The sequence below is a fragment of the Cibotium barometz genome, chromosome 5, assembly GCF_041138505.1.
Source record: "Cibotium barometz isolate CiBa-2024 chromosome 5, ASM4113850v1, whole genome shotgun sequence".
In the NCBI taxonomy this organism is placed as follows: Eukaryota; Viridiplantae; Streptophyta; class Polypodiopsida; order Cyatheales; family Cibotiaceae; genus Cibotium; species Cibotium barometz.
In genome coordinates this window covers 52647307-52670577 of record NC_141050.1, presented here as the reverse complement: position 1 = coordinate 52670577, position 23271 = coordinate 52647307, and the positions used below count along the sequence as shown (strand labels likewise).

Sequence of the window (23271 nt, the reverse complement as noted above, 5' to 3'; positions counted from 1 at the left end):
CAGGCGACTGGCTACTGTTCTTGCTGTCTTACTGTCTATGTAACTGCTGGCTGCGCATGAGTTTCTACAGGCGGCTGGTTGACAGACAGCAGGCTGCGCTGTCCTCACCTCCACGTTGAAGATATCTGCAGATAACCCATCTTCTATCAGCTGTCACCTCCAATAGGTTGAGCTGCTGTACAGGCCAGAGGCGGCTGCTTTTTCCTATGCAGGCGACCATAACAAGCAAGTTGTGCAACCTCTCCTTCTCCTCCTCTGCACGGTAGCTACTATCAACAGAAGGATACAATTGGCTGCACCTCCACGCCATCTTCCTTCCTCCACGCTGCAGCCAGGTCTCTCCTCACTTGCAAGTGGATGTTTCTCTCTCACAGCAGGCGGCTGTGTCCTTTGTGGTGGTACATCCTCTCCACTGGTGTTCTACAAGGAGACTTCGCATCACCTGGGTGACTTCATCATACCACAAGTATTGGTTTTCTATCAACCATCTACAAGTAAGTGATTTTCAGATTTGAGTAAAGTATTTTATGTTTAAATCTGATAAAGGATTCATCCCGTTCGGCCAATACCCGTTCGGTGCCGGGTTGTCCAAGCTATATTGGCGAACCTCGGTCCAAAGGTGCTGAGATCGGGAGAGCCAGGCGTTAGTACGAGAGCGCCTGTTTGTGCGTGGTCTCGGAACACCAGTGAGGCGCTCTCCGCGGAGTCCAGTGAAAGCACAGGACCGTAGAGATTGGACCACACTAGTGGTCGTTCTGCTTCGAGCTTCTACATCGAAATTCGAGCCTATTTGTTTGGTACTGTCTTCATATGTACATGGACATTATCTCGTTCTTGGAACCCATGGAGCATTGTATTTATTAAATACTCCCAATAAATATAACATATATTGAGGGGGGGGTCGGCCCGTTCCGGCCCCAGTGCTGGTGTCCATCTTTCCATTTCATTTCATTTAAATTTCAAGTTGTTTTAAAGTTGTCCATTTCAAATTTGTGGTTTTAAAGTTGTGCTATTAAGCGTGTGGGTGTCCAACGGAGTCTTTCCCACTTGACGGGATCGGTTTCATTGGTATCAGAGCACGGTTGTTTCCCTCTTCCTAGTGGGGAAACGAACCTGTGTACTGGACATCCCGCTTTTAGCAAACTTAAAACACAATGGACAGCCAAGGCAACCCTTTGGAAGTGCCTAATTCGAGGGGTCCATCTAGTGCTTCTCGTGGGTCTGATGCCCTGCGAGGTAGACACAAGCCCCTTGAAAGGGTTATGGATAGTGAATCCAAGGGTCAACTGTCTCCAGGAAAGACAGTTATGCTTGAACAAGAGCCTGATGCTATGAGGGCTGAAATGGAACATATGAGAAAACTTTTGCAGGCTCAGGAGCAAGAATTAAAGTTTTTGCATGAAGATCCACATCTGCAAAGTGCTATTGAAGCCAGGAAGGCTGATGCTATGGTTGATGTAACTTTTGAATCAATGGCTCGTGAAGTGGGCAAGAAACCAAGGGAGTTGGCACTTGCTTATCTCCTTCGCAAAGGTGATATCAAAGAGGGGGATGACGGAGAGCTGAAATTCAGAAATCCACCTCGTTTGAAGCATGGAGATCCCGCATCCCAAAGGCTGAAATCTTTTATGCAAAAGGAAGAGGTGACTGTCACCTCTCGACATGCATCCTCTCCCCAAGGCATTAAGCCTGACAGATATATGTATGCCAGTGCTCATGGAGGGCATGAAAGTCGCATGCATGCAAGACATGTATCTCATGGTGACAGGTTTACTTCCAGAAAAATTTTGCCTTCTGAGTTGTCTCATGGAGAGACCATGCCATATGCAGGTAAGTCACATGCATCTGAGTTTCGAGTTCGTGGAGCACATGCCACCGTGCCCCATGAAGCTTCTATGACGGCCCATGGAGCCCATGCAGATAGGGCTACCCCGTTGGATAAGGGGAAAAGAAAAAGAGAAGACCATGAGCCTCATGCCAGGAAGCTCAAGGAATTCAAAGCAGGTGATAAATCTGTCAAATTTGATGTCTTTCATGGTGAACATGATGCTTCTAAGGTGTTAGCGTTTGTGGCACAGTTCGACATTGCTTTTAGCGATGAGGACTTTACAGAAAAGTCGAAGGTGCGCCATGCTAGCATGTTTCTGAAAGGCACTGCTGCCCATTGGTGGATCACCGAAAAGATCACCAAGGATCCCATCTCTACTTGGAAGGAATTCAAAGATAGATTTTATGCTCAATTCTTACCACCCAATGCGGAGCAAACTCTCACTCAAAAGTGGGACAGGCTGGAACAAAAAGATAATGAGAGTAACAGTATGTTAACAAATTCTCGAAAGTGTTGCTGGAAGTGACTCCCTTCATGCTAATCACTGAGGATGAAAGAAAGAGGAAGTTTCGTTCTGGATTGCAACCTGCTTATAGATCGGGTATTGAATTGCACCCAAAACATACGTTGCAACAACTCACAGCTTCTGCTCTTGCTACGGAGCAATTGGTGCTCAAGATCAAGCAAGATCAAGGAGGTTCCAAGGGGAAGGACAAGGCTGCCCCAAATCAGCAAAAGGACGGACAGCCATCTAAAAAGAACTTCCGGGAGCCTTACAAGGGTGGTAAAGCTGAAAATAACACATCTAAAGAACAGGGCCCAAGAAAGAACAAATTCGGCTTAACCCCGGAGCAAAGAGAGCAATATGCTAAGGATGGAAAATGCTTTTCTTGTGGTAGCAAAGACCACATGTTCCGACAATGCCCAGATCGTAAACCAAAGCACGAGGACAAGCACACCAAAGCAAATGTTCATGCAATTCCTGATGTGCAAGGTAATACAGGTCATGATGCAAAAGAGCGTATGGTTTGCAAGGCTTGGGGGCAAATCAAGGATCAGTCCGCACTCTTCATGTTTGATGACTGTGCAACTGACAATTTCATCTCTATGCAAATGGCAGCTGCATTGGGTATTGAGGTTGAAAACATGGGACCTCAGATTGAAGCCGAAGCTGCATTTATTGGTAAAGAGGTGCAGGTTACCCCTTTGATTGGGAAGTTGCGTATCCATATACAGGGCTATCTTGATAATCAGCATTTCTTAGTTGCTCCTCTAAATGGATGTGATGTATTGTTGGGCAAGCCGTGGCACCATAGGCTTGAGCCCCGCAAAGACTACAAGTCTAATATGATTTCTTTTATGCATAAAGGCCGCATGCATTTTATTGATGCTGGCAAAGAAGGGGATTCCATCCCAGTTGTATCACACATCCAAATTAATAAAGCAATGAAAAAGAGTCTTTCAGCGTACTTGGTTTTTGTGCGTGATAGTCTTGTGCCAAATCATCAAAATGTGGATGCTATGTCTAATGATAGGCTGAATTTTCTTAATGCATTCAACGATTGTTTTGCTGACTCGTTGCCAGGTGAATTACCTCCCCAAAGGCCCGAAGATCATCGCATAGATCTTGTGCCAGGTAGTTCTCCACCTAACAAACCTGCATACCGAGTGAGTGCTGCACAACAAGAAGAAATTATGAAACAGGTAAACGAGCTTTTAGAGAAAGGTTTGGTTCAGCCCAGTTCCTCACCTTACTGCTCTCCTGTGCTTCTTGTTCAAAAGAAGGACGGATCATTCCGTATGTGTGTGGACTATAGAGCTTTGAACAAGCTTACCATCAAGAACAGATTCCCAATTCCACGTATTGATGATATCTTGGATAAGCTTGATGGTTCAGCTTGCTTTAGCAGACTTGATTTGAAGAGTGGTTATCACCAGATCCGAGTGGTGCCACAAGATGTCCATAAGACTGCATTCAGGACAGCCTTCGGATTATATGAATTCTTGGTAATGCCTTTTGGTCTCACCAATGCTCCTGCTACTTTTAATCGTATGATGGATAGGATATTCCGACCCCATCGCAAGTTTACAGGAGTCTTCTTTGATGATATCTTGGTTTTCTCCAAGAATGAGCAGGAACACAGAACTCATTTGGTCACAGTGTTCGAAGAGTTGCGGAAGCATAAACTTTTCGTCAATGCCAAGAAAAGTGAGTTTTTCCTTTCAGAGATTCATTATCTGGGTCATATTGTATCCAAGGATGGAGTTACAATGGATCCTGCAAAGATAGAGACTATTCGGAATTGGCCCGAATTGCAAAACGTACATCAAGTACGTAGTTTTCTGGGATTATGTTCGTACTACAGGCGTTTCATAAGGCATTTCGCCATGATTGCCACTCCTCTACATGATCTCACGAAGAAGAAAACTGCTTTTAAATGGACTTCAAAGGAACAGGATGCTTTCTTGCAGCTCAAGCATGCGATCATATGTGGTCCAGTATTGATTGTTCCTGACTTGCACAAGTCATTCGTGGTTGAATGTGATGCTTGTGGTGATTGCATAGGAGCTGTCCTAAATCAAGAAGGGCATGCAGTTGCATACGAGAGCCGTCGTTTGCATGATGCTGAGCTTCATATGGATATCTATGAGAAAGAGCTCTTGGCTGTAATTCACGCCTTAAAGATTTGGAAACACTACCTTCTTGGGGCTGAATTTGTAGTCAAGACAGATCATCAAAGCTTGAGATACTTTCTATCTCAAACCAAGCTTTCAGAGAAGCAGATGAGAATGGCAAATTTTCTTTCCATGTTTCATTTTCAGATTGTGCATACTCCAGGAAAGAAAAATGTCGTGGCCGATGCACTATCTAGGAGGCCTTATGTTGCTGCAGTCTCAGTGGCCTCTCATGGAGATTTATCTGCTATGAGAAATTTGTATCATTTGGATGCTGATTTTTGCCATATATGGACTGATTTGATGGCTGGTCATTCACATGCCTCTTATGTTATCAACGAGGGTTATCTCATGAAGGATAATTGCCTATGTGTGGTGAAGGATTTGCGTCCAAAGGTTATGGACGAATGTCACGCTCCACCTTATGCTGGTCATAGAGGTATTATGCCTACTACTCGCATGATTCAGAGGTATTTCTTTTGGCCAAGCATGCGTAAAGACATTGAGGCTTATGTGCGTGCATGTATCACTTGCCAAAAGGTGAAATTTGATAGGCAAAAGCCTCCAGGTTTGCTTCAGCCATTGCCTATTCCCCCGCAACCTTGGGAAAGTATCACGATGGATTTTATTATGGATTTGCCTAGATCCCAGCATGGGAATGATGCTATTTGGACTATTGTGGACAAGTTTAGCAAGCAAGCTCACTTCTTGCCCGTCAAGAAAACCATTAAAGCTGATCATATGGTAAAGCTTTTTCTTGCTAATATTTTCAAGCATCATGGTATGCCCAAATCCATTGTTGGGGATAGAGATCCCAGGACTACAAGCCTATTTTGGAGGGCTTTGTTTGATAATATGGGTACTAAGCTTGAGTTTTCATCAGCTTATCATCCCCAAACGGATGGCCAAAGTGAAGCTGCAAATTCAGCTGTGTTGGATTTATGAAGTGTTATGTGGCAGATCAAAAGAGTGCTTGGGAGAAGTATCTTCCACTTGTTGAGTTTGCCTACAACAATACGATCCATGCTTCCACGGGCAAGGCTCCGTTTGAGATTATTTATGGCAGAGTGGTCTTGCCACCCATCCTTCGTACCAAGGATGAGATTTTTGCAGCTGATGAATATGTTCGTGACTTGGATGTTGCCTTTAGTCAGGTGCGGACAGCCATTGCAAGATCTCAGGATAAGCATAAAATGGCTGCTGACAAGCATAGAAGGGACATGGAAGTCAAAGAAGGTGATTGGGTATTGCTGAAATTTGAGAAGGCTAGGCTTCGGAAAAGGCCAGGACGAGAAGGATCATATCCTAAGCTTTCTCCTCGCTATTATGGACCCTTCAAGGTGATTCACAAGATCAATGAAGTGTCCTACAGGCTTGCTTTACCTAGTCATTGGAAGATTCACAATGCTTTTCATGTGAGTCTATTTCGGAAATATGTGGGGCCAGATCCTGATGAGCCTGTCACAGAAGATCCGCCAGAGATTGAAGAGCTTGAGGAGATCCTCCAGCCAGAACAGATTGTTTTTCACAAGGAGAGAAAGCTACCTGCAGGAAAGCTTTCCAGGAGATACCTTGTGAAGTTTAAGAATTATTTGCCTATTGATGCCAAATGGGTAAATGAGGATTATTTTGCAGATCATCCGCAGTTGTTGTAGGCATATCTTGAGGCTTTTAAGTTGAGGTCAACTCTTTAGAAGCCCGGGGGGATGTCACCAATTGGCCGACCATTTGGTCCATTCCTAGTTTTTGCGTCTCGTTCACTTGAGGCCAGGCCGGTGTCTCATGTGAAGAGGCCAGTATTTTGCTGACATGGACGGGAGCCAGACTGGTGCCACCCGTGTGTTAGCAGGATGGTGTCGTATGGACGGGAGCCAGATCAGTGCCACCCGTGTATGACCTGGACTGTGTTCGATCCATGGGACTGTCACGCCATGGAAGAGCCAGTATTCGTGCCGTGTTTTACCTATGGGACTGTCACACCATAGGGAAACTCGTGCCTGGAACTGCGTCTTACCTATGGGACTGTCACTCCATAGGAAGACCAGGTTTTTATGTTTTATGTCGTGCCAGTTTTGTGCCGACAGATATTTTGTACTTGTTCCATGAACGGGAGATATGTCCATGTTACTATTTGCACATGCACACATATTTTGCATGTTTGAAACTGTTTTCGCATGACATGTATTTGTGTGTTTGCCTGCCTGACGTGTTACTGACTGAGCGGGGACGCCTGCCAGTGAGTCGTGAAGTTTGCTCTGTATTCTGACGAGTTTTAGTGCATGTGAACAGGTGGTAAGTATGTTACACATGTTGTTTTAATATTTTATTCTAACCCCTTTGTTTTATAAGGTTAGGTGTTCACATTTAATTAAAAGTGGGCACCCCCTTTGGGCACCCACTTAGGGGCCAAGGTGGGGAGCCCCACTTTAAGTGAGTGTGGGGGTGGGCATGGTCACCTACCCAAACTCCCCACCCACATGCATGCGTGGAAAAACTCTAGTGTAACTCCACATTAATTTTATTAAAAAAGCATCAATCGTTTTCTCTCCTTCAAGCGTGGGCATCCATCGCATCTTTCTGGCGCTGATTCATCACCCGGTGATCACCTACGTTTGCTATCGAATCAGCTGCTCCACCACCCATATCCTCCAGCCGGCTGCTCCTCCAATAGGCAGCTGCTTTTCCCTGCACAACGACTGCTGCAGAGCCTTTTTGCTGCTGGCTGCGCCTACCTCTCTACAGGTGGCTGAATACCCTCTGCTGCTGGCTGCCCTATTCTCTGCACTACAGGCTGCAGCCAAAGCACCTCCCCATGCTTCTCTACAGGCGACTGGCTACTGTTCTTGCTGTCTTACTGTCTATGTAACTGCTGGCTGCGCATGAGTTTCTACAGGCGGCTGGTTGACAGACAGCAGGCTGCGCTGTCCTCACCTCCACGTTGAAGATATCTGCAGATAACCCATCTTCTATCAGCTGTCACCTCCAATAGGTTGAGCTGCTGTACAGGCCAGAGGCGGCTGCTTTTTCCTATGCAGGCGACCATAACAAGCAAGTTGTGCAACCTCTCCTTCTCCTCCTCTGCACGGTAGCTACTATCAACAGAAGGATACAATTGGCTGCACCTCCACGCCATCTTCCTTCCTCCACGCTGCAGCCAGGTCTCTCCTCACTTGCAAGTGGATGTTTCTCTCTCACAGCAGGCGGCTGTGTCCTTTGTGGTGGTACATCCTCTCCACTGGTGTTCTACAAGGAGACTTCGCATCACCTGGGTGACTTCATCATACCACAAGTATTGGTTTTCTATCAACCATCTACAAGTAAGTGATTTTCAGATTTGAGTAAAGTATTTTATGTTTAAATCTGATAAAGGATTCATCCCGTTCGGCCAATACCCGTTCGGTGCCGGGTTGTCCAAGCTATATTGGCGAACCTCGGTCCAAAGGTGCTGAGATCGGGAGAGCCAGGCGTTAGTACGAGAGCGCCTGTTTGTGCGTGGTCTCGGAACACCAGTGAGGCGCTCTCCGCGGAGTCCAGTGAAAGCACAGGACCGTAGAGATTGGACCACACTAGTGGTCGTTCTGCTTCGAGCTTCTACATCGAAATTCGAGCCTATTTGTTTGGTACTGTCTTCATATGTACATGGACATTATCTCGTTCTTGGAACCCATGGAGCATTGTATTTATTAAATACTCCCAATAAATATAACATATATTGAGGGGGGGGTCGGCCCGTTCCGGCCCCAGTGCTGGTGTCCATCTTTCCATTTCATTTCATTTAAATTTCAAGTTGTTTTAAAGTTGTCCATTTCAAATTTGTGGTTTTAAAGTTGTGCTATTAAGCGTGTGGGTGTCCAACGGAGTCTTTCCCACTTGACGGGATCGGTTTCAGTGCTGGAGTCATATGACCTTGCTGATTTTATCATCATCGGGGTGCCACGGCCGGAAGCTGAGGAAGGGGAGTTATTATCGACGAGGAAGGACCGAGAGGCACAGGCACACATGTGGGATCGTGTCAACGCCAGGGTCCGGTCGTTTATTTTCCTCAATTGCACACCACAAGTGATCAATCATGTGAAGCACATGACGCTGGCGAGAGGCATATGGGAGCACTTGGCTTCTTTGTATAACAGGGTGTCACCCATGAAACGGATCTCCTTGGAAGTGCAGATGCGGGTTATGAACCCTGCAAAGTCTTCGACGATGCGGGAACACATTAACAAGCTGCAGGCCCTTCAGCAGGAAGTCCTACAAGCTGGGAAAGAGATATCATCTGAAGATATGGCCATCACTTTGCTTTCCCACTTGCCTGGTCAGTATTCTACTTTCTATTCCTCGTTCATCACGAGTGGCAGGCTCAGCACCATTACTTGGGAGGAGCTTGTGCCAATGGTCTTGGACCAGGAGGAACGTTTCACGAACCCTCCTCACGGCGGAGGTTCGGAGGCCTTAACTGGCCAACGGTCGAAAGGCCGAAATAACGACAAGGGCAAAGGGAAGGCTTCACCGGAGAAGTCTTCTGAGAAGAAGCCTGATCAAGAACGAGAGAAGCTGAAGGCCGAAAGATCTTGTAATGATTGTGGCGAGAAAGGCCACTACTGGAGGAAGTGCCCTAAGCGGACAGGGAAGAGTGCTGATTCCTCAGCCTCAGCTGCAAAGACTCCTGCATTTGTGCACTTAGAGATGGTGGACTCCGATGCTTCATCATCTTCGAGCGAGGAGGCAGTTGGCTTCACCGCGAAGGATACCCGAGAATGGATTCTCGACAGTGGTGCTTCCAGGCACATGACTCCATCCCGTGACTTCTTTCTGGATCTTAAACGGCAGTCAGGTCGTATCTTTATTGGCGATAACTCCACTATTCCGATACATAGTGAGAGCCGGATGGAGATTATTCCCAACGGCAAGGGGGGCAAGCATGCTTCCCGTGTTCTTTATGTCCTTGCTCTGGGTTTTCATCTTCTGTCAGTGCATGAAGTATGCAAGACTGGCTTTCGGGTGGAATTTGAGGAGCATTCAGTTGCTCTAAGGGACCGTGAGACTGGCAAAGTTGTTTGGGAAGGCGGTGTGGAGAATGGCATCTACAAGCTCTCTGCACTCTCCTCATTGACAGGTTCTCAGGTCGGAGATTTGTGGCACTTTCGTTTTGGCCACAGGAGAGAATGGAGTCAAGCTCCAAGGTTGGAGTGACTCAGATTGGGGAGGAGATCTACTTCAGGATACAGTTTTACCCTCGGCTCAAGAGCAGTTTCTTGGAGCAGCAAGAGACAGCCAACTATTGCCCTTTCTTCGACAGAGGCAGAGTATCGGGCTGCTTGTGGTGCTGCTTGTGAGGTTGTATGGCTGCAGAGGCTGCTAGGCAAGATTGGGTTTCCACAGAGGGAGCCCACAGTCATCCAGTGCGATAACCAGAGTTGTATAGCTATTGCTCGGAACCCGGTTTTCCATGCCCGGACCAAGCATACAGAGATACAGTATCACTTTGTACGTGAGAAGATCTTGGCTGGTGACATCTTGCTACTTTATTGTTCGACGGAGGACAATGCGGCAGACCTCTTCACGAAGTCTCTACCTCAGGCTACGCTCAGGCGGCACTCCAGCTCCCTTGGGTTGGTTTCAAGGCCAGGAGCTGAGAGGGGGTGTTAGAAGTCATCTCCTGTCTATATTCATACACCAGGGCCTCTGTTGTGGGTGTGCCCGCTCTGTATAAGGTGTTTTATAATTTTTCCACACTCCCCGTATTTTTCCCTATTTTTTCCCATTTTTCCTAGTGGTGGGGAGGGTTGCCAGAAGGTGCCAGGAGCACTCCAGTGCTGGCCGACTGCACACAGGTCAATCGTGGGCTACCGGACAGCTGGCCGACTGTACTTTCTCAGTCGTGGGCATCACTCTGCTGGCCGACTGCATTTATGCAGTCGTGGACATTATTCAGCAGTCGTGGGCACTTTATATGCTGGCCGACTGCTCTCCCAAAGATGTATATATAGGCCCCTTGCCCCCACCACTTCCCATTCAGTTTTCTCGAGATCTTGTGTATAGAGAAGAGTTTACACACCTATCTCTCTATGTTTCTTGTGCTTTTTTTTTTCTGCAGTCTACTTGCTCTTGTCTACCCAAGTTTGGTTATCATTTCCGCTGCATATTCTGACACTTTCTCCCCTTCTTAAAAAGAACGAGCTATCCTCTTGGGATTAACATACTTAACTGCTCAATCCGTAGCCCAACGGATATAATCTCGAGCTCTAGCTAAATTTAACTACATCTGAGACAAAAGTTCAGCTACACTAGGTGTCTTCTGAAGTAATCCAATTGTACCTGGCATCAATGGATTATACCCATAATTCAATTCAAATGGAGAAGAGTTTGTAGAGGAATGCTTATACGAAGCCTTTCTACTACCAAAAACCTAATGCTATGATAAGAATGTAAAATGGGTGCTTGCAGATGTTCAAACTACTTCTTCTTTATGCTCAGTACACAGTAGAGAGAGATGACCTAATCTACCATGTATTACTAACATGAAATGTATACAATGTTGAATAGAGATACTCAATGGTAGACTGCTCCTGAGTTCTCAATGACTCAATGATGATCAATGAATGAATATGTGTCACCAATTGGCCGACCATTTGGTCCATTCCTAGTTTTTGCGTCTCGTTCACTTGAGGCCAGGCCGGTGTCTCGTGTGAAGAGGCCAGTATTTTGCTGACATGGACGGGAGCCAGACTGGTGCCACCCGTGTGTTAGCAGGATGGTGTCATATGGACGGGAGCCAGACCAGTGCCACCCGTGTATGACCTGGACTGTGTTCGACCCATGGGATTGTCACGCCATGGAAGAGCCAGTATTCGTGCCGTGTTTTGCCTATGGGACTGTCACCTAGGGAAACTCGTGCCTGGAACTGTGTCTTACCTATGGGACTATCACTCCATAGGAAGACCAGGTTTTTATGTTTTTATGTCGTGCCAGTTTTGTGCCGACAGATATTTTGTACATGTTCCATGAACGGGAGATATGTCCATGTTACTATTTGCACATGCACACATATTTTGTATGTTTGAAACTGTTTTCGCATGACATGTATTTGTGTGTTTGCCTGCCTGACGTGTTACTTACTGAGCGGGGACGCCTGCCAGTGAGTCGTGAAGTTTGCCCTGTATTCTGACGAGTTTCAGTGCATGTGAACAGGTGGTAAGTATATGGTACATGTTGTTTTAATGTTTTATATTCTAACCCTTCGATTTTATAAGGTTAGGTGTTCACATTCACTTAAATGTGGGCACTCCCTTTGGGCACCCATTTAGGGGCCAAGGTGGGGAGCCCCACTTAAGTGAGTGTGGGGGTGGGCATGGGCACCTACCCAAACTCCCCACCCTCATGCAAACGTGGGTATTATCACCTAGTTAACTCCACATTAATTTTATTAAAAAAAGGCTTCATCCATGAAGTGAAAATTATCAATCGTTTTCTCTCCTTCAAGCGTGGGCATCCATCGCTTCCTTCTAGCGTTGAATTCATCAACCGGCTGCTCTTCCTACGCAAAGGCGGCTGCCATCTTTTCATCTGTACGGCTGCACATGCTACTGGTGGTTGCGCTAATCCTCCTAAGGCGGCTGCCATCTCCTACAGAATAGCAGCGCATACTCCCCAGGCGGCCATGAAACTGCTGCGCATGTTTTCCACAGGCAGCTACTACTGACAGGCTGCCCTATCCTTTACACTACAGGCTGCAATCAAGCCCCTCTACATGCTCCTACAGGCGGCAGCATATTGGCAGTAGGCGCTGCCTGTTTCTCTTACAGGAAGTCGTGGGTCCTCTCCAGAAAATCTACGCTTGTTTCTCCAGCAAGCTACCTTCTACAGGAAGCTACGCAGGCTGCAGCTAAATAGCTGTGCACAGCAGCCTGGTGCCTCCTCCATACTCGGTGGTTTCTTTTCTCTCTCAGGCGGCTGAGCTTACAGCGGGAGGCTATCTTCAGTTGGCAACTACACAAGCCTCTCCTTCTCTCACAGCAGGCGACTGTGGTCTTTGCGGTGGTACCTGTCGTGGTGGCTACACTAGGTTTATCTACAAGGCGGCTGTGCCATCTCAACAAGGTTGCACATCTTCTCCACTACAAGAGGAATTCACATCTATTGGGTGGCTACATCTTCTACACAAATACCACAGGTATTGGTCTTCTATCGGCCATCCACAAGTAAGTGAATTTCAGATTTGAGTAAAGCATGTTATGTTTAAATCTGATAAGGGATTCATCCCTCTACGGCCACACCCGTTCGGTGCCGGGTTGTCCAAGCTGTATTGGCAAACCTCGGTCCAAAGGTGCTGAGATCGGGAGAGCCAAGCGTTAGTACGAGAGCGCCTGTTTGTGCGTGGTCTCGGAACACCAGTGAGGCGCTCTCCGCGGAGTCCAGTGAAAGCACAGGACCGTAGAGATTGGACCACACTAGTGGTCGTTCTGCTTCGAGTTTTCTTCATCAAAATCCGAGCCTATTTGTTTGGTACTGTTTTCATATGTACATGGACATTATCTGGTTCTCAGAACCCATGGAGCATTGTATTCATTAAATACTCCCAATAAATATATCATATATTGAGGGGGGGGTCGGCCCGTTCCGGCCCCAGTGCTGGTGTCCATCTTTCCATTTCTGTTCATTTAAATTCAAGTTGTTTTTAAGTTGTCCATTTCAAATTTGTGGTTTTAAAGTTGTGCTATTAAGCGTGTGGGTGTCCAACGGAGTCCTTCCCACTTGACGGGATCGGTTTCAATATGGCTATGGCCTAGACTCCTATTTATAGTGTCTAATGTTGGTGAGTTGGCTACCAACTCTACAAACCCTAATAATAATGTCCAACTAGGTGTGTTAACACAATCACCCAATAACTCTATCCACAGTGGGCTGCTCATTGTGGACAGTATTACAAACATCTGGCACAATAGCCCTTACAAACACAAATCTGGCCCTGTACTCAATTTCTAAGTTGGACAATGGGTAGAAGCATGTTCATGTCACGCTCTGGAGCGTTTTCGTGACAGTAGATTGGGAGGGCTAGATGCACAAAGGCTATACAGGGCATTCGGATATATGACACTACTTTGATAAGGAATATTCAGCACCTTGGTTATTGACGACTGCACAATGTAGCGGAGATGTGAGAGAGAGAGAGAGAGAGAGAGAGAGAGAAGAAGAAGAAGAAGAAGAACAACAACAACAACAACAAAGACAAGTATACGCAATTGGGTCCCAAATACCCTCGGAAGGGCCCCCAGCAAGGATTGGTGTATTTGCTTTATTGAATGATGAAAAAGACTGACTTCTTGGAGATCTTCCTTGGCTGTGAATCTGCAGCCTGAAGATGACCTAATTCTGACCTTCAAGTTCACCTTGCTTCAGGCTCCTCTTGGCTCTCCTAGCCCTAGAGTTCTTCAGCACGTGTGAACAATGAGATGGTTTAGACCCTAGACAAGCCTATGCTTTTATAGCACCAAAAGCTGCTAGTTGGTTTGCAGGCCTGTTTGTTTTTGTCCCACGTCCTGAAAGTCATCGCCATCAACTAGCACCTTTTCACACGTGGCAGTCAGGCCAACTGCTGTTTGAAGGCTGCCTAGTGTTTGGCTGCTGGCCGGGGTCCAGGCCTGGCCAACCGAGTCCCTTGCCCCTATGGGCCGGCCGCCTTGCTGCCCAGGCCATGCCTGGCCAACTTGCTGCCCAGCCCTTTCATGGGCTGGTTTTGCTTGGCCATGGGGCCTCCTTGGTCCCTAGGGCTGCCCCACCTTGAAGACAAGGCCCTACTCCACGTGTGGGACATGCACACCTGACCAAGACCATGTACGGCACTTGTACACCTAACCCTGGATGCTTAGAGTGGAACCCAGCTGATTCGTCCCGGACTAGGGCTCACAAGGGGCCAGTTACCACTCTAGGTCCTGCACTTGCTTTATAGATATGTCCACATGGCATCCAAGTGCAGGATGCACATAACACTCGTATATAGGGACCATCCAGATGTGTGAAAGCAAAGCACAATGTTTCCATGAGAGACTGAGATCATGGGATCTTTTTCACATCAACCCCCACAGGACTCTCTTGACACCTTTGTGCCCCAAATTGGTTGAGATCACCATATATTTTTGGATGAGGATTTTTTGTTCCAGTTTCTAGCTGTGATCTTAGAAGTCTCTTTTTTGGGGGGGAAAAAAAAAGGGCTCTCTCTTGGAAAAAAGAAAATGAAGAGAAAAAAAGAAAAAGGAAGATCCCGGGGGGGTGTTTAGGGTGTTCCATACTAATGAGTTGTCAACTGCTTTCCATGTTTTTCCTATGTGCATGCAAGTGTGTTGTGCATGCAAGTGTGTTGATTTCACACGTAAAATCTGTGAGGTCTAATGATTGGCATCAGAGCCAGATGAAGTAGAGTGAGTAGTAGTGATGATTGTTTTCATGATGATGTAAGATTTGACCAAACCCCTCTTGACCATAGAAAAGTTTTCAACCAACTTGAGAGACCGTTGCTAAACAACGTTCATTACAAGGATCTAATTTCATAGCCAACGATGACAACTCGTGGGAGAGTACAGGAGCTTTAAAGAAGAGATTGTGCAAATGGCAACCTGTGACGCCAAAAGTAGGTTCTACTTAGTCAGGTCTTTTACATTGTCTCCATTCCCCTTCCGGGATTCATACATGCAGCTCCACCATCAATTTAAGTCAAAAATGTTACATGAAGATCAGGTATGTAGTCTTGGGTCCTCCGTAGCTAGATAGGAAAACTGAAAGGTAAAGGTACCTGCTCCATACAAGGCTTTCCTGAATTCTAGTGCATGCAGAGAGGATGTATTTGTAGCACTTGCTTCCTATTATATCCCACTTGTAGAACTATCAATAAACAAAAAGTTGCTTTCTTTCCAAATTTCAGTGCAATTCCCATTTTAGCAAACACAACTTTGTTTCAGCCTTCAAACCTGGGCAACCGTAATAAAACCGTCCTCCACCAAGATGTGGTTTATCCGTGCCCTTGATGACATGATGTGCCAGTCAACTGGATCTAGAAACTGGAATTTTTGAGACGCTAAATACCTTTCTTGGTACGCCTTTCTACCCCCACAATACTGGAATGTACCCCAAGATACTTGTTTTGGGGGCCATCTCTTTCTACAAAACAAAGAATGGATATGCCACATCAAAACCTACAAAATAGGTTGCACATATCAAAGGAAATACCATTAACAAAAGATCTCTTATGACATTAACAATATGAGCTGTATCCACACCTTATCAAAAAGGGCGCTTCACGAGTCAACTCAAAGAAAAATCAATAAATAATATATCCAATGGACACCATTCGTTTGGAAACATGGGAACAAAAAAAATACATATTTTTCTACCATTGAATGTTAAATTTTGGTTTTAATATTTCTACGAAAGTTGCAACATGCATTCTTAACTCGACTGATTTATCTTCCATTGTTTGTATCTCTCAATATCCTAGGACCTACTACCTCACTGTTGGTAGAGCCCGTCAAGAATGTGATACAGTACCCGATACTGCTTTAGACAAGAAGCTCTCTTGTCAAATGTGCATGAAAAACACCCGTTTGAATTGCCCGATTCTGTATGTACCCACTAGGGTATGAACAGTATCTAACCATCCAAATGGTAATGCTTGGATACAGAAGATCTAAGTGCCCTCAATGGCCTCAGGGAGACCTCCAAAATTGCCATATTCTATTCAATTGTTGTGGTCATAATGATGACTCCTGTGCCTCTGCATGCATAGATGCAGAGATGGCAAGACCTTCAAGAATCCTCTCGTATTAAATCCTGAGACCAAGTCTTGCAGCTAAAAATCACATCTTAAGATAAAGCTTTAAGAGCATCATTCCCAACATGTAGGAGTCCTGCTAGCTGAGCGGTCTCTAGACCGAGGAAAGTTCCTAGACACGGCCTCCAATAAAATCCAAGCAAACTGAAATGGGAGCCAACAAGATGGAAAATAAATTAATGGATAACAAAAAATGCTTATTCAGCACTAGATGGATTACAAATGTGCAAGCTTTCGGTCAAGGTTGATTAGCTACTACACATATAATAACACAATGGTGAGAGGTCAGGTGAGTTGATGAGTATTTCAGCTCTTGGGCAGGGACCCTCGAGTTCAAACTCGGCCGATGGAAAGCAAGGTCCTTTGTCACCTACAGGTGAACCATGGCCTCTCTCCCTGCTCCCAGTGGGTTGAGCTTGGAGAGGAGCACTAATTAACAGGATCTTTACCCAAAACACACACACACACACACACACACACACACACACACACACACACACACACAATGGTAAGAGTAAAACCTGCATTGGTGCTCCCAGATGGGCTCAATGTAGACTGCCTCACGCATGTGTTTACATGTCATTGCCATACTCGCCAAATCTCGTATGTTGAGACTAGATGCGCATTGGACAAGGGCATCCATGCTCAAATCTAATATGCTTGTTCCAACAGGCGAATCTTCTTTCGCTTTGCCGGCTTCCTCTGATGCCATAGCCATACAGATACGTTCCAGAGCAACTGCCTGGAGTTCGTTTTTGACCTTGCGAACTAGCCCTTGATCCAAATTTTACTGTTTTTAGCATGCGATTTGCCAACAATCCATCTCATGTGTGTCACACGCTTTGCATAACCAGCACTCCTTCATCAATACCAGCTCAACCAACTTGCGCACAGATAGAGAACGTGATTAGGCACGGAGCTGCTTCATAAAATCGTACGAGGGCCAATCTTGCACACACGCACACGCACGTATATACATATGCATGTGCGTGTGTATGTATATTTATATGTTTGGATAGCATGGAGACAGTTGAATTTTTTCTTCCACTAAAACTTGTCAAGCGTGCTCTACCATCCTAGCTCCGCTAATGGCCAAGCTCCATGCTACCGCTCCCTTCTAAAGAGTTTTTGTCCCGTCAAAAATAAATTGGGAAAAGCTTTTGGTAATATATTTAGTTGTTCTCACTTGACACTTTTTCTGACCTATCCTTCCACTAAACAATTGCCTATCGGTACATAGTACACCCATGTTTTGATCTTTTAACTTAAAAGTCCTCATTGGTTCATGTGGAAGTGCAGCAACTCCAAGGACTCAACTAAACACAAACTACAGCCTCAAAAGTGAGACTTCAAATTCCATGACTTTGGAGATAGTGAAATGGTATGATTTTAAATAAAAAATCCACTTTAAAAAGTATCTAACATTGTTGGAGCTCTCAAATAACATGGTACATTCTTTACTCGAAAAGGCATGTTTTTATGTATGGTAATCCTTGTACAAAGGAGATTTTTTGTTGCATATGAGTATGTTAGGGATCTAGATACCGCTTTTTTCACAAGTGCAAATAACCTTGAAAAAGTCTTAGGAGAAGCATAAGTGAGCAACCAACAAACATTGCCAAAAGATTGATCTCAAGGAAGGTGATGATATGGGTTGAATGCACTTCTACCTTCTCGGATCATTTCCCAATATGATGGCCTTAGAATTTCCCCAAATGGTGGGCGAGAAGAAAGGGCTCCTTTCCTTAAGAGGAAGCTAATTGTAAATAACTCCCTATTCAAGGATGATTTTTTACATTGAGAACTAAGGACGCCATTGAGAAGTTTGGAAAGGAGGTTGTGGATAATCATAATGCCTGGGAATGTTTTGCATTATCAGAGAAGTTGGTAATGCCAAGGCAAAATAAAGGAGACTGGACCACAAAGAGGACCTATAGAGAGAATGGAAGAAATTACTAACGCTTATACAAACTATAACCCTCTCTTCCTAGGAGCTTCAAAGATTCATTGAGTGCAAGACTAAGAGAAAGGAGATAGAGAACCACAAAGTTAGAATAGGAAGGCTTCTATCCAAGAAGTTACTTTAAGAAATCTCAAGCACCATCCCTATTTTCTTTCAAGGCTCTAAATCCAAAAGGAGTTAAGAGAGTATCTCTTCAATAAGAAATAACTCTGGCCATCTAGTTTCTAATACCAAGGAAATGACTGAGAAATGAGTGGATTTCTTACGGGAGCACTCTTAGTTTGGAAGATGATGGCTCATGGGATAGATTCCATGCTGAGAATTGGTTTCTAGACATTATTCCTAGAGCAGTGATGGAAATTGAGCAAGGTTGAAAGGGACAAGCTGATGAGAGTTATGATCAAATTTGACACTTAATGGACTAGTTGTTTGCTCATTTGAACTCCAAAGAAGACAAGGTTGTCCCTCATCCTTGCCCTAGTAAGAGTAGTAGCAGAAGAAAACATAGTTAAGGGCTTTGAAATAAGGGAAGGACTACAATTGTTGGTACAATGTTTTGCGGATGACTCTTGTAGAAGAAAACATAGTTAAGGGCCTTGAAATAAGGGAAGGACTACAACTGTTGGTACATTGTTTTGTTGATGACTCTCTACGATTTTAGAAGCCTCTAATAAAAATGTTAAGAAAGCCCTGTAGATTGTGCAATGCTTTGCAGATGCTTCCGAATCAAAGTATAATATTCTTAAGTCTAGGTTAATCATCTTAACTAAGGATGAGTCAAGATGAGTCTTTTAATACATCTAGATGGGAATGTAAGTCTAGATGCTTCCGGATCAAAGTGTAATATTCTTGGGAATGTAAGTCTAGATGCTTCCGGATCAAAGTGTAATATTCTTATGTCTAGGTTAATCATATTAACTAAGGATAAGTCTTTCAATGCATCTAGATGGGGATGTAAATTCATCAACAAGGGTAAGTGTCCAAGCACCTTATGTGTCTAATTGGGATCTAGTTATTGTAGATTTGGTTGACTAGGTGAGAGAGTCATGGCCAAATTCACTTAGTGGGATTAGGTGTGTCTTCTCTTTCACTCATGAGTGGTAATTATGAGGATTGTACTAATGGCCTATAGACAATTTTACTCTTCTCTAGTAAACTTCAAAGAAAGACATTGCAAAATGCTTTTGAGCTACCTGAAGGCTTTCTCATGGTAGACAAGGTAGGAGGGCTTGCTCTTTTTTGGTGTGGCACAAGATCTATAGGCCCAAGATAGAGGGTGGATATGAAAGTGTATAACTCACAAAGGATGACCAAGATGATTGGTATCTTCTTTGATCAATTGGGCAACTTGGAGGAATGGAATACGAAAGCGCATGCCTCAACAAGGGTGACTAGGATGATTGGGATCTTCTTTGATCAAAGTCAATCTTAGACGGTCATGTTAAGGAATCCCACTGGTCATATGGAAGTGAGGTGTCATGGGCAATGGCATGGACTTTCATGGATTGATAGGATCTTCTCTCATGCTCCCCTAGATCTTAAGAATATGGTGTTGCCAAGTTCCTCATCAAAACTTGAAAGAGCTCTTTGCATTTGGTGGATTGGTAGGTACATTGGTAAATCTTTAAGTTTATACAGTGTGTGGTGGCCGTTGGTTTAACCCCCTCTTGTTTGATAGCTCTACATCTGAAGGTATCTCATTAAATCCTAGGAGAGTCTTTGTCTTCAGTGGAGTGGCATGGTCTATAGGTACATTGGTAATTCTTTAATTTTATACTATGTGTGTTGGTTTCCATTGTTAAGCCACCCCCCCGGTTGCGGGCATCTCAAGATCCCAAGGCATGTAGAAGACTGAACAACATGGTATTATGCCATCTTAAAGAGCTTTAGGATGGGCCTTCCCAAGTTGGCATGTGATGTAGATTAAAGCTTGACTATGGGGCTTCGAGGTTAGATAGAGATTGCTTGCATACAGCTTTGAAAGATAGTTCAAGAGCTTTAGGGCTTCATATTTTGTGCAAAAAGGGTAAATGATTGGATGTGGGTGGTTGGATCCCCCTTGGTCATAGTCAAAGCACCTCAAGACTATACAAGTTATTGATGAAGGGGTGTCATGACTTTTCAAACTTTAATAAGACTTGGATAATGAGGATGAGCCCCAAACAATAGGTTGCTAGATGTATGGGCATATGGAGCTCCAAAACACCAAAGCACACAATAATCTCTTCTTATGGAAAATCTTAGTTGGGTCGGGACCTTTCCAATGGGGATCAAACTACAAGAAAGAAACATCTAAGCTTGTCTATATGCAAGATGCAAGTCCACCACCATGAAAGGTTTTTTGTGTGGCTTTTGAGGCGACCCTGCATTAAGGACATTTTGGTATTAGTTTGGTGTAGAGGAGAGTAACTATATATTTCCTTTCATAAGATTTACTTGTCTATGGGACATATGGACTTCCAAGAATACCTTATCATTTGAAGGTGTTGACACTACATGATAGAGAGAAAACCTAAAGAAACGATGTATGAAAACCCTGAACTCAAGATGTTAGGGATTACATCTTATGTTTAAAAACTCATGTTGTAAAGGATAGATAAACTTAATGATGCACAGATAAAGTGATGTTTCCTCATTGGAATGTTCCGACTCACAACAAATGCAAAATGAATGGAACTTCTTATTTTATGAAGCATCTCTAACAGTGAATTTCCAGGCACTTGACTGAGGATTGGTAGAAAATGAGCCGGGCGAATTAACCCACTCTGTGGGCTCTGAGTGACCTAGACTAATTCCTGAACGCCATGCGTTCACGGCGGCAGGCACAAAGCATTTGCACAACTTGATCATAGTCTCAAATTGAGGTTCTTTTGATCAATGTTACAAAGAAGAAATTTATTTAAATGACAACATGATGGAGGATAATTGTGAAATGAAACATTCCTCATCTACACCAATGGAGGTAAGGTCTAAAGAGAAATTGATCTTCGAAATGTCCATCGCAAAATTCTATAGAACCTTTGGGAAGAAATTCTAAAAATGGTATAAGATCAATTGAACACAATGTCTAAACCAATGGAGGCAAGATCTAAAGAGAAATTGATCTTTGAAATGTCTATCACAAAATTCTATACCAACCTTTGGGAAGAAATTAAAAAAATTGTATGAGCTCAATCGAACATAATCCTTGAAATGTCTTCCACTTGTGGATAAAATGTGTTGCGTACATCTAGCACTACCACCCTAACTTCACATTGTCCCACTACCCTAAGTGAGTATGTTTATATTGTAATCATTGCAAAACTATGGGTTATAACACAACAAAGTGTCGGCACCCCAATTCACACTGTCTAATACCCTAAGCTAGTGCCCCATGTAATAGTATAAGAAGAGGCCCTGCCTATAGTGAAGATGTGGAGAATTCGCTACCTTTGGGCAATCCCAAAGACAATATTGTTGAGACTCCTGGGGATGACCACATCTCGGACATGATGCTGGTCTACCTCCACTGGACATCCACATGTGCCTATTGTCAGACTCCTATGTGCCAGCAGCTACAAAAAGAGAGCGATCTTCCATAGCCTCTTCTAAAAATATGAGAGAAAGTGCAGTGAGAGGCCATGGGGCTGCTAGTGTGCCGTTTGCTACTATTGCTTAACCTCGGGCATCTAGATCCTGTGAACAGACTTGTGCGATGTATGAAAAAAATGGGGTACCCAAAGTCTCCTCCTTGTTTGCAAGAACATACCAAGTCCAATCCCCTGGGTCCCACTGGTGGAGGTGCGTGATGGGTCGACTCTCCACCTTGGCCGGTGGTGGGTCAATGTGCCACTCATGTGCATGGAATCTGATCACCCTCACCCTCTAGAACATGCATCCCCTGAAGTCCTCCAAGGGGGTTGAGTTAGCATTTCATTCCATTATTCTCAAGTTCCCTTGCCTTAAATCGAAACAACATAAGGGATAGTGAATCATTTAAGTTGATTTCAAATAGTGGTTGAGTTAGCATTTTATTCCGCCATTCTCAAGTATATTCTCCTCTACATTATGGTTTTTGGGGTAGCAAAGTTTCCTAAGTGCCCAACTATGCTTGTGATCCTCTCACTTTCACATAGTCCAATTGATCCTTTTTGGAGTCTACTTTTTGCTTAGTTAACCCACTTTCTTTCATCACACCACTTAAAAACACATACACTTATCACAAATTAAGGGTACAAAGAACTATTTGCACGTACCAAAGATAAAAGATTTTGGGCGAAAAACCTCTAGAAAAAGTCTCTAAGGGACATTGGCTCAAGGATGTCCAAAATTTTTCCAAGATATGACATTAAGATTAGTGTCAAGGCAAACTAACGCTCTTTTCTATTCAACATTCTTATCCATTGGAATGTCTAGCCAATACCTTGAGAGGTGTTTCAGGAGGAAATATTGAGTTTAGAGTTTTTGTGTACATTGTCAGGGAATTAGTCCATCTCTTAAGTTCTTCATCATATGACTCTCAACATTATCAAAAGTTCCCAATGTGTACAATGGTACTGTAGATCCATTAACCATCCCTACTAAGACTTATTCAGAGGCTTCTAATGCTAGTGGAGCATCTCGGGCCCTAGTGCGTAGATGTTCCTGTTATGGTGAAAGGAGGTTAATGCTATGCTAGACGTAAGAGGGGAACCTATTGAAACCTTGGGCCATCTTAAACAAACTATACTCATAATGTCATGTCATGGGAAACTTGGGCATCCTTTGAGCCAATCATCCCTAGAGACTCTATTTTGCTAGATGCAATAGGGGAATCTATTGAAATCTTGGGCCATCTCAAACAAAACATCCCTAGAGACTCTGTTGTGCTATATAGGGGAACCTATTTGAATCTTGGGTCATCTCAAACAAATGATACTCATAGAGTGAGTAGAACCATGGTATGCAAGTTCTAAAACACTACGGATGAAATCATCCTTAGTGAAGTTTGGAAAAAATGGATGGTTT

General features: G+C 44.3%; 1 protein-coding gene across 2 annotated transcripts in view; it reads right to left on the bottom strand.

Annotated features, from left to right (window-relative positions):
- LOC147638633 (uncharacterized) overlaps nucleotides 1-17292 on the bottom strand; it is a 56489-nt gene extending 39197 nt beyond the window's left edge. The window contains exons 1-2 of one of the 2 annotated variants that reach the window (XM_086798559.1): nucleotides 16844-17292; nucleotides 15463-15652 (exon numbers count right to left, since the gene is read on the bottom strand). In XM_086798559.1, coding sequence (XP_086654685.1) covers nucleotides 15463-15652; nucleotides 16844-17040 — 387 coding nt within the window. In that variant the 5' untranslated portion in view covers nucleotides 17041-17292. The remainder of the gene's footprint in view (nucleotides 1-15462; nucleotides 15653-16843) is intronic. The other variant, XM_086798560.1, reaches the window with a different exon arrangement.
- Nucleotides 17293-23271: the final 5979 nt, after the last annotated feature.